The sequence below is a fragment of the Mastomys coucha genome, unplaced genomic scaffold, assembly GCF_008632895.1.
Source record: "Mastomys coucha isolate ucsf_1 unplaced genomic scaffold, UCSF_Mcou_1 pScaffold21, whole genome shotgun sequence".
Taxonomy (NCBI): Eukaryota; Metazoa; Chordata; class Mammalia; order Rodentia; family Muridae; genus Mastomys; species Mastomys coucha.
Window position 1 is genome coordinate 192,046,740 of NW_022196904.1, and position 11,795 is coordinate 192,058,534.

An 11,795-nucleotide genomic window follows, 5' to 3' on the forward strand; every position below is an offset into this window, starting at 1 on the left:
CAACCATCTATAGTGAGATCTAATGCCTTCTCTGGCATGCAGGTGTACATGCAAATAGAGCACTCATATATATATATATATATATATATATATATATATATATATATATGAGATATATAAATATATAAATCTTTTTTAAAAAGAAAAACCTGTTAGAAATGTCCATACATGATTGTCACAATGAGGTTTAGTGCCTCCAAAGACTGACTTTGAGTGTTTAGGCTTTTGGTGAACCATGACTAACTCCCATCCAATCTGAACATCTTCCTTTCCCAGTATCTGTATACTAGCTACTCAAGAAGAGTAGAACCAGGGAAAATATGTTCATAAATCCATTTATAAATAATTTTTTATTTTCCTTTGAGAAAGTGTGCATGTGTGTGTACAAATAACCGAATGTGTGCTCTGCTCTCAAAGGCCAGAAAACAGTGTCAGTTCCCTTGGAGCTGAAATCACAGGCTCTTTTTGAACAACCCCATGTAGGTCCTAGAGTCCAACTCAGGTCTTCATGATTGAGCTGCAAGTACCACCTCTCTACTATACCACCATAAATTCATTTTTAGTGCATTCATTTATTTGGGGGTATGTGCATGCCACATAGTATGTGAAGGTCAGAGGACAATACTAGAGGGCCCGTTCTCTCTTTCCACCATGTGAATTCTGTAATTGAACTTAGATGATCAGTCTTGGTAGCAAGTACCTTTTTATCAGATGAGTCTTCTTGCTGGCCAACCATAAATCCATATTAAAATTATAATCTATATTCACCAAAAAAATCTTGTTCTAATCCATTAGTGGTTTTAAATGGTATAGATCTTATTTATTGACCCATATAGTGTATGTTTTTAGAATTTTTCAAGCTATATATGGGAAATTATTGACAAAATACTGACCATTAAGTGTTTATCTATGTTCATGACAGCATAGAAACTCAACATGAAATCCTCCTATTCTCTTTTGATGGATCTGTGGATTTAGGTTCCAACCTCTGAGGTAGAAAGATCTTAATACCATACACTAAAATGCTAGCATCATGTAGACTGGGGATGGTCACAGGAGAGCCAGCATGAAGAGTTTATTTCAGGAATTAGTAAAAACTGACAAAATCTAGGTTGGGCACTAAGATTTTCTTGGAGTGACTTTGGAGAGGCATATTAATTCCATAGCTAGAGACTGTGCCACTGATGTAATATTTATTATGTCAAACACACTACAAGCCCCAGCCTGAGAAACCTCCCACGATGACTCAGCAACAAAGATATCTCACACATATTGCAAAGAAATCAATGGGTAAACATAAATGGACATAATCCATTACAGACAGGCACTCCCAACCTCTCTGTGTGAGGGATAAGTATTGTGTCCATTCTCCACCAAAGAATATTCTTACATGAGTGTCCATGAGGTCAGTTCCTGGCCTTGCATCTGAAAGATCAGTAGATGTTCATGAATGAGAACCAAGGGTGGTCCAATAGTTCACTAGAGAAAATAAACCTGAAAATGAGCTGCCCTGGTAAAAGAGCAGCCTGAAAAACCATCAGAGCAGCTAGACAAGGTTACATCACGTGGAATATTGTTACTTCAGTGTCCCTCATACTTGCTATTCCTAGGTCACTGTTGCCAACACATATTGAAATACTCCTCTGTCAATTCAGTGAGATGAATCTATTGATCACATGCCAAACTCGAGGCCTGCTAACAATGCTTGCAAAAAGGATTACAGAACCTCCTGTCAGCCTTGGGAAGAAAGGCGGCTGCCAAGTTCCAAGCTGGCTCAGTTCCCAGCTTTGGTCTTGACTCACTTCCTGCAGAAGTAAGCCTGCCTACTTGTCTTAGACACTTGCTACTAACCAAAAATGAGTTATGAAATTCAATTTCTATGTATATGAAGCCTATGCAGATTTCTCTGGAACCCATCTCTGAGAGATGTTTTTACAAGTCAGTTTGTTTGACAAACTGCTTCTAAATAGATATCACATCGGGTAACAATTAATCACTTGCTATTCAGCTGCCAATTTTACAATATGCAAAGATGCTTATAAGGACAGCCCAATTCACCATCCTCTTTAGGCTCTCCAGAAGATCTATACAAATGTTTAAAACTTTAAGTCACTGCACGACAAACTGGTGGCAATCTTTCTAGTTTAGGAAGGATGGTTTCTTCTCACAGTGCAGTCTTAAACTAATTAGGAAATATTTTATTTATGTTTTAACACTTTCACAATGAAGTCTTAGACTATTTCATGATGGGGGTAGCTTTATAATGCAGTTTAACTAAAACTGGATAATGTTCCTTCTAAACTGATGAGCTACACAGGAACTGCTTGGATGAATGCCTAAATATTCTAAGCATGAGGATTATCCTCCAAAGCTGATAGAAAACTGGGATTGTCTAAAGACTGTTTGGGCAGTCTCCAACTGTGATGTAGAACTCACTGTCAAGTCCAGATTCTTAACAACTTCAGTGGGTACAAGTGAAGCATTACAAAGGCATTTCTGAGCAGGTTTAGAAAACAGGATCAGTCTTAAGGTACTGTGCTTAGGCTGTACATTAAAATCTCCAGAAGTACTTTGTAAAATGCAAACTCTCATACCCTATCTCAGGTTGATTAGATGAAGGAGGGGGGCTGATGGGGATTGGCATCAAAGTATTTTGTTTGGCTTGGTTTGTATTTCCCCAGGGGTTCTAAGAGCAGCCATGGCTGAGAACAAGTAATTTAAAAAGAAAAAGAAAAAAAGAAAAGACCAAAATTGACAAGATCCCTCTCTAACTAATCCCACTTCTTCCTCTTCTTCCTCCATGTCCTGTTCTCTCCACAGGTTCCCATTAAAAACATGCTCTGGCTTTGAGCCTCAACAGGAAACACAAGAGTCTATCTCTGGGATGCTTAGCAAATACAATTTTTTGTAACACTGTGTTTGGGGATGGGTTGCATCATTAGGATATAGGTTCACCATGTTCCAGTCTCTAGATGAAACTCAAAGTCAATTAGGTGCTACTGCCAGAGGTAGTTACCATCTCCCACCTTAACCTGCTTCAATCTTTTTAAATCTATGGAATGTAACCCTGTAGCTACTGAAGACTTCTGGTGCTGCTTAGTGCAAATATTCATACCCCCATCGACTGTAGATGTGAGCATTGAACCCTTGTCATGTTGGTACCATACCTCCTCTTGTACAGCATTCTTGGATAAATGAGCTAGTCTCTTTCCAAAGGTAACAGAAGAGAGGGGAGACCTTCCTGGAGTGGCAGGAAGGAATCTAGAGCCCCACACACTTGCTACAGACAGTAATTCACACCACACACTTCTCAGGCCCTGGGTTGATAGCAGGATATTGTGTATACTTTCCCAAAGCTCTTTCTTTCGCCAACCCAGTAGCTGTTTCAGCATCCATTATTGAGGCTCTTGGGAACTGAGGTCCCAAACACATTCCTCATTAACAGAACTCTGAAAAGGTTAATGTGCTGATCGTCAACCCAAGTTCATGCCCAAGAACCTTCATTGGTCCTGAAACCCTGAAAGTGATTAGCATTTGAACTGTACATCTTGTTGATAGAAGTTTATTTTTCTGTGCTATCCTTAAGTAATCCATTTTCAGCCCTGGCTTCTAGGCTGATATGTTGCAAGAATCTCCAGGGAGCAGGTGCTGAGAAGTCAGATGGCAGCTGTTGATCTGTTGAAATTCAGCAATTAGAGGATGCAGGAGAATGCTACGGCACACAGTTTACACTGAGCATTTCTGTCTGGTGCTAAACACTGCTTGTGCGCTCAGGCACACACACACACACACACACACACACCACATGATGTCTGTCTTCATGGACAGGTACATGTGTCCTTAAGAGAATCACATCTTCCCATTTGCCTATCTCTTTAGCGATTGGTTCCTCTCATGTAGCCCAAGCTGGTCTCAGATTCTCTATGTAGCCCAGGATGATCATGAACTCCTGATCCCTTTTCCTCGATTTCTTGAGTTATGGGTTCACATGCGTGCACTATCACACCCTGTTGTGCAAGACTTGAATCCAGGGCTAAGCGAGCTGTCTACCAACTGACCTGCTTTCTTTATCCTTTCAAAAGTGGTAGCTGAGGAGTTCGAAAGAAGACAAGGATAACACCTCGTGAAATGTAACCTGAATCGGGATTTTTACTATAAATTCAAATGATTTTAAAATGAAAATCTTTTGGGAACATAAAGATCTTACTCGGGAAATGTTAAAATCCTGGATATTGATTTTGGGATCATAATATGGTCTGAAATCATAATGAAACCAAGGCCAGGTTGACAGTCATTATATCTCAGCTGGGGCCTTTTAAAAAGGTAAAGTGAAAATCTTCACCAACCCCAGCACCACATTTTAAATTCCACCCACAGTGTATGCAAGGAGAAAAAAAGAAAAAAAGAAAAACCTGCTTCTGATTTATTTTTCTGAACCCAGAAAAATAGCTGTGTTTTGCTTTCAGGGGTAGACCTGATAAATCTGCTTCTCTCTCCCCAGACTCTTCTACTCCAAAGCCCACTAACATTTCACAGAAACACAAAAAACAGACAAATAGCTAGTCAAGAGGGCTGGGTGGAAAGTCGCATGTGTTGGCTTAACTGGTGCTGGGAATAAGACCTCACGACGACCTCTGGGGCTAAGGGATATGAAGTTCCCCAGCTCAGACCTGGCAGAGTGACATCAGATGACCACGCTGACGGTCATGTTCTGGCCATGAGGCACGATCTTGCGGGGCCAGGACAGCAGCATCTTACGCAGCTCCTCTCGGAAGCTGTCGTGCAGCCACGCGTAGATGAAGGGGTTGTAGCAGGCAGAGCTCATAGCAAGCCAGTGGCAGAGGAGCTGCACCAGCCCGAAGGCATAGGGGTCGATGGCGCGCGGGTCCAGGTCTCGCAGCAGGTTGAAAATGTGCAGCGGCAGCCAGCAGACCGCGAACACTACTACCACCACCACCAGCAGGCAGAAAGTGCGGCGGCGACGCGCTCGGTCCCAGTCAGCTTGGCTCTGGGTCACGCTGCCAGGCACCACGCGGTTCCGCAGCTTCACTGACACTCGTACGTAAGACAGGAGGATGGCCAGCAGGGGGAGCAAATAGGTGCCCAGCAGCAGCCCCCAGGCGTAGATCTGGCGCTGGCGCTCCTGCGAGCCCCAGAACTCCTCGCAGAGGCGCACGTCGTGGGGCTTGAGCTCCACGTGGTAGGTGTGCACCGCAGCCGGCAGCGCCAGCACTGCAGATAGAGCCCAGATGCCCAGCACCGCGTAGGCGCTGAGCCTCAGTGAAATACGCCGACGTAGCGGGTGCACCAGAACCACATAGCGGTCCAAGGCGATTGTGGTGAGGGTGAACACCGATACGTAGACAGTGACCGGCTGCAGGAAGAAAACCAGGTGGCACAGGCCTCCACCGAACACCCAGCCGCGAGGTTCAAAGGCATAGGCCAGTGTGAGAGGTACACAGGCGGCACACATGAGCACGTCGGACAAGGCCAGGTTGCCGATGAGAAAGTTGGTCACGTTGTGCAGCCGGCGCACGCGCGCGATCACTAGCACGAGCAGGCAATTGCCCACCAGACCCACGACCACCACGATGCTGTAGAGCATCACGATCAGCCCCTTCAGCTGGTGCACCAGCTGCAGGCTCTGGAACGGCGTGACTGCTGCAGCTCGGGGAACCGTCGCAGACACGTTGCCCTCCGAGGCCTCTGCGCTTTGGTTGGCTGGAGTGGAGCCGGCTGGCAACAGCCCAGGAAACAAATCGGGGTCCCCAGTGGTTCCAGTGGGCAGTGAGGTCATGGCCACCTGTCCAAAGGTAATCAAAGTTGTCACTTTCTATCTTCTATCAGCCCCTCATGTACCTATCCCCATCACCCAACTCCTCTCTTGGACACAAGCCCCAGAACATCAAACGCAATAAATGCTGTTCTTCCACTTCTATAAAAATAAGCCTAACTAACGCAGGTGCTTTAAACAGCTCCTATTCGTGGATAGCCTCTTGGTCCCCAGAAGGCAGACAGGAAGTTGGTCCTACCTGTGAGCAGGCTTAGCTGGCGGGAAAAGGCTCTCAAAGGCAGCAGCAGACTGCCTGCTGTTCTTCAGGGGTCCTCAGCCAATAATGGACGCTCGGGTTGCTCTCTTCTACTAAGGGAACCAGTAGTCCCCAGTGGGCCAGCAGCTTGTGAGGGCTCTGGGAGCTCCTCTCCTCCACCTCTTCCAGCTCTCCCTTCTATGGAAGATGGGGGCGGAGCATACTGCCCAACTCTGTGCTTAGAGAAGGGGGGCAGCGTGTGTAGTAGGAATAGAGCAAAAAAGGGGGTGAGGCCAGGAACCTGGGCCCCATGCTCCAGGGGTGATCTCCACTGCTGAAGTGTGCGGTACCCCTGGAGAAGCTGTTCCGGAGGGGCGTGTCCCAGGAGAGGACAGAAGTGCGGGGGAAACGCCAATTTGTGATGCCCACCAGGTGTAGTCTCCAAAGGCAGGGTCTGAGAGGGCTTGGAAATAGGGAAATGTAGATAAACTAGGGAGTGCAGGGAAGTCCTCACAGGACAGCTCCAGATCCTGCAGAGCTCCAACTGCAGCTGACAGAGTCTCTAGAGTTGGGGGTCTAGCAGGGCTTTGCCATACTGCACCTGTCGCTGGTCAGGGGATCTTAGGGCTCTAGCACTCCAGTGAATCCTTTGAGCCTTTTGCGGTGTGGCAGTCAGAGGTTCCGCTCAAAGGGAAAAATCAGCACCACGGGCAGCTCCCTGGCGACTGCCGACTGGTGTGTGGGTACTCCTTGAGGGGGCTCGCGACAATCGAAATTACTGCAGCTCTCTGGAGCTGAGGCTTGCTCCCTGGACTGCCAGTTCAAAGAAGTGCAGGATGGAGGTTGAAGAGTTGGTGACTTTGGCTCCAATAGAGATCATCACCACCAGGGACCGTGCCATCATTTACCGCCCTAGCTCAGAAAAACGCAGCCATCAGACTGGTTTGTGCTTCCATAAATTCACCCCAATATCTGAACCCTGTCACTCTTTGCTCATTTCTCTTTGTCGCTACAGCAACCCAAGGCGCCAGCTGTCCTAGCAGAGAATTATTGAGTTCCTGACCTTCTTGTCCTCCTTGAATAAAAGCCCTTCCTATCTCTGTTTAGAATTTTTTTTCTTTTTATGTACTAGTGGTTGCAGGATTTCAGAAAGAATAACAAAGGTGACATTTGAAAAGCTTAAGTTTCATAAAAATTTTAGTAGCATTAAGTTGTCACTGAAGTATAAGTTAAGCTGCACTGGTGAGAGGTCTGTCAGGAAAGGGACTTTGTAACCACCCTGTTCAGAAGCTAGGGCTTCTGAAAGAGGCTGAGTTCCTCTGGGGCTTCAAATATCTCAGTTCTACTAGAAAGCCTTAGCAAAGTTATTCCACTCTTGAAATTCCAGTGAGTCACTCACACAAGAAGAAAAGTCAGTTATAACACAAAAGCTACCTGTTTGTGTGCTATTCCCACCCTACACCCACATTCTCTGAGTGACAATACATGTAGCAGAAACCAGTATGAAACTCCCAGTGGTAAGTAGTTCGCATGTGTACTGGGGCACTTTCCAGAAAAGAAGGTAATTTACCACTTGCCAAATAAATCTGGTAAAGGTTCTAGGACTATAAACACTGACAAAGCTAATAAGCAACAGGGCTGGAATTTCTATCCAGATCTGCTTTACTCCAGAGAAAACCTGGTGTGTGTGTGTGTGTGTGTGTGTGTGTGTGTGTGTGTGTGGTGAGTGTGTGTGCATATATGTCTCTGTGTGTGTCTGTGTATGTGTATGTGTGTGCATGTGTGTGTCTGTGTGTCTGTGTGTGTCCATGTATGTTTGTGTGTGTGGTATGTGTGTGCATGTGTGTGTATGTATGTGTATGTACGTGTATATGTCTCTGTGTGCATGTCTGTGTATGTATGCATGTGTGTGTATGTATGTGTGTGTGTGGTGTGTGTGCATGTATATATCTCTGTGTGTATGTGTCCGTGTGTGTGTGTGTGTGTGTGTGTGTACATGTGGACCTCATGTGGACCTCTGGTATCATTCTTCAAAAGCTGTTGTTATTGCTGCTTTGATACTGGTACTCTCACAGGGCTCTGGGGATCACTGATTAGCCTAGGCAGACCACTCAATGGGCCTCAAAGGATCTGCCTGTCTCTGTCTGAGGTTACAAGTGCACACTACTATGACAGGCTTTTTATATGAGTCCTAGGGATTGAATCCAGGCCCTCATACGTGTGTATCAATCACCTCAGCAACATCCCCAGGCCCCAACTGCTGAATTTTAGTGTCCACACCTGAGTAAGAGGTGAACTTGCCCAGGCTGAAAATACAGCATATTCAAATAAACCTGTGAAAAGAAGCTCTAAAAAATTTTTTCACTGAAGAAAGCTACAGAAAATCCGATTTCAATCCAACCTTATCATGATCAAATTCGAAAGATATTTATGCCTAATTCAAAACATCTCTTCTATCTCATGTAGGAGGAGAAAGACTCTTGGGCCATATGAACTTCAAGGAATATTTGCTAATAATGGCTGTTATGGTTTGAATTAATATCCTCCAAAGGCCTGTATATTAAAGACTGGGTCTCCAGCGGATGGTGCAACAGGGAGGTAGAGGAAACTTTAGCAGGTGAGGTGTAATAGGAGGAAGTTAGGTCTCTTAAGAGGATTATGGGAACCTAGTCTCTCCCTCCCCAACCCTCTTTGCTTCCTGAAAACAATGAGGTGGGCCACTTGCTCCAACACACACTATTGCAAAACTTTTACTCTTTATAACTTGGTTATCTCAAGCACCCCATTACAGTAATGGAAAGCTGCTTAACACATTGACAGTAGACAACATGATGCAGAAAATCAGAAGACAAGGACAACAGAAACAAAGACTTGTCCCCACTTTCCCACTAGAAGAGCTAGGGTTATAAACACTTGCCACCATGCCTTGTTTTACAAGGTGTTGGAGAATCCAAACTCAGGTCCTCGTGTTTGTGCAGCTGCCTATACACAGACAGAAAGTAATTGTCTAAATCTTGTCTAAGTTCAGGCAGTCACAGGGCAGATGCTTTCCTGCATATGAGTTCTTCCAGACCTGTCCTTTGTGTGTTCCAAGTTCCAGATATTCCCTTGGCTCATAGGTTGAACCCCTTATCAGCTCTAGAAGACTGCCCAAGGACTAGCTACCTTGGTCATACCATGGCAGGCAGTGTAAGAGCTGGAATAATAGCATAAGAAAGTAAAGAAAACTCACATGTTTAATTTAGATGTCTCTGAAAAAGGGCTGGCCATAACTGCTCTTTTCTGTCTGGATTTTTCTTCTTGTCCTATCAAAAGCTAGACTCAAAGGACCCACTGTCCCCTTATCCAGAGGTATCCCTGAAGTGTTATTTAGGGTTGTCTCATTTTAATCTGGAGTCTGTATTAAGTCCCAGATTTTTTGACTGAATGCTTGGGCAAACACTATGCTCTGAACTCTGGAAGAGTGAGTGGTGCCAACTTTTACAGGAAGGAAACTTAATCTAAGAAAGTCTCCACCCACTTCCATGTCAAGCTCAGAAGATAGGTAAAGCAAACATTTTTGTTCTCACAACTCACCACCTGATCTGTTCTTTCTGTAGGCATACTCTGGGTAGAAGCCAGGCAATCTCAAGGGACAAAGGTAACCATCCCAGCATAGCCCCTGAATAGAAAACACTCAAAACAAATATTCTTTCATTTTATAATATGGGTTATTTGCATGAGATTGACTTTCTGCTAATGAGAATTTGCTGGATTTTAGTCTTGCTTCATGTAGTCATTGTTTCCCATACATGCAAAACTTGGGGCCAGATGTTGTAAGAGTAATCAGAAGCAAAGTAATTTTTAAAGACATTACCATCTAAAATTCTGAAGCTCAATGAGTAAGAGAGAGAAGTCTACCAAAATTGCAGGGATATAGGAACTGTGATAAATGCTGCCCTCACGTACAATGCAACGAACAGGTTAATGATCACCAGGAAGTCATTAGATTAGCTTTCATTATTAGAGATGTGTTCACTATCTTTCATAGATCATATTTATTTTAAGTGGAATGGATTTTAAAGCATACACAACCTCTTTTCCCAGCTGCATCAACCTTATATGTCTTGCTTTGGCATGTTGCTCTTTGCATGTTTATGTGTACTGCATACCACAGATAGACCCATAATGAATTCCCATGAGTTACTCATTTGCTCATATGGCATGAGATGGATGAGAAGCAGGGCTCTTCATAAATCACTTGAATAAATAAATGGGAAGCAGTGTTTTTCATGCCTCCAGAATCACTTGAATAAATAAATGGGAAGCAGTGTTCTTCATGCCTCCAGAATCACTTGAATGAATGAATCACTTGAATTAATAAAAGAGAAGCAGTGTCTTCCAATGTTCTTCAGCCAGTACTTAGTATCAGGGGGTTGTATTTCCTGCTTTAGCTACTTACTCAGCATCTATCTTTCTGGAGATGCACTGCCAACCACCTCCCATTGCCTTGCCATCCCTAAGTGGAGCAACATGCTAGGCTGCTAGATGGCACTGCCCCTTTCTCTTTCTGAATCATTTTTATTCAGTTTTGAAGCAAATGTCTTCTTAATATCCCAGGAATCCACAAGTAATGCTGATGGCCAGATGGAAGGTGTTGTCTGTTTATTGATGTGATTATCCAGTTTTAGAAGGAAGCCAGGGTAGGCTGAGTATTTTCCAGCTGTCTATGTGTTATATTTTCTCTACACAGAAAGTATTCTACAACACTAAACTTTGCACTATCCTGGAAGATCCAGGCCCCAGCCAGGACATCCCAACCCATGGAATTGTGGTCCCTATGCTTAATTCTTCCCACCTGAATTAATTCCACCTAGAAACTCCCTCATAGATATGTCCAGAAATTTATCTTCTAGGTGATTTATAGGTCCTATCAGGTTGATAATTAATACTAACCATCATAGCCCTATTTGTCTTCACTGTCTCTCTTAGCAGTAGTCCTCCTAAGAAGGCATCTAGGCCTGTCCATGATGGTGAGCACTGTCATAGCAAAATGCTCCTCTCCACCAAGTGCCACCAGTACCTGCTTTGTAAGATAGTTTGAATGAGAATGTCCTCTACATGTGGTTTTCAGTTGGTAGCACTGTTTGGGGAGATTTAGGAGGTATGGACTCAGCCGGGAAGTGTGTCAGGAAGTGTGTCACTGGGAGTGGGCTCTGAGATCAAAAGCTTCATGCCACTCCAGTTTGATCTCTCTGCTTCATGCTAGTGGTTCATGATGAGAGATCTCAGCTTCCTGTTCCCACCTCCATGGCGGTACTTACTGTCATGTCTCCCTATTATTATGGACTACAAGCCAAATTAAACTCTTCCATAATTTGCTTTTGGTCATGGTGTTTTATCACAGCAATGGAAAAGAAGTTAACACAGTTCACATGTACATATAGATATGTATACATCCTGTAAAAGTGTAATATCTGCGAGAGACATAAAGAAGCAGGAAGAGAGAGGGAGGGAGAGGGGAAGGAGAGAGAGAGAGAGAGAGAGAGAGAGAGAACTGACAAAACAAGTTTATGAAGGTTACATACAGGAGCACAGGCACAAGGCACACCAGGAGGTCCATCTCAATCAATTACTTATCTTCCCTATAGAGATGAGTTGAATCTCATGGAGGGTAGAGTCCCTGTGAGGCTCTTATGAACCACTTGCAACCTCCAAAAAGAAATCATGATAGACTCAGTCTCATTAGGAACTCCTAATGGTCATCTCAGCTGCTGTGCTTCAAGA

The 11,795-nt window shown here is 44.3% G+C and overlaps 1 protein-coding gene across 1 annotated transcript; it reads right to left on the reverse strand.

The window, feature by feature from the left end:
• Positions 1-4,137: 4,137 nt before the first annotated feature.
• On the reverse strand, positions 4,138-6,139 carry Prlhr (prolactin releasing hormone receptor). Its single transcript, XM_031385032.1, has 2 exons — positions 6,033-6,139; positions 4,138-5,803 (listed from the first exon to the last, which is right to left on the reverse strand). The coding sequence occupies exon 2, from the start codon at positions 5,795-5,797 to the stop codon at positions 4,685-4,687; it is 1,113 nt and encodes a 370-aa protein (XP_031240892.1). The 5' UTR covers positions 5,798-5,803; positions 6,033-6,139; the 3' UTR covers positions 4,138-4,684.
• Positions 6,140-11,795: the final 5,656 nt, after the last annotated feature.

Excerpts from the sequence above, each read along its gene's own strand:
- Prlhr (XM_031385032.1), bottom strand. The coding sequence starts at position 5,797 with ATGACCTCACTGCCCACTGGAACCACTGGGGACCCCGATTTGTTTCCT.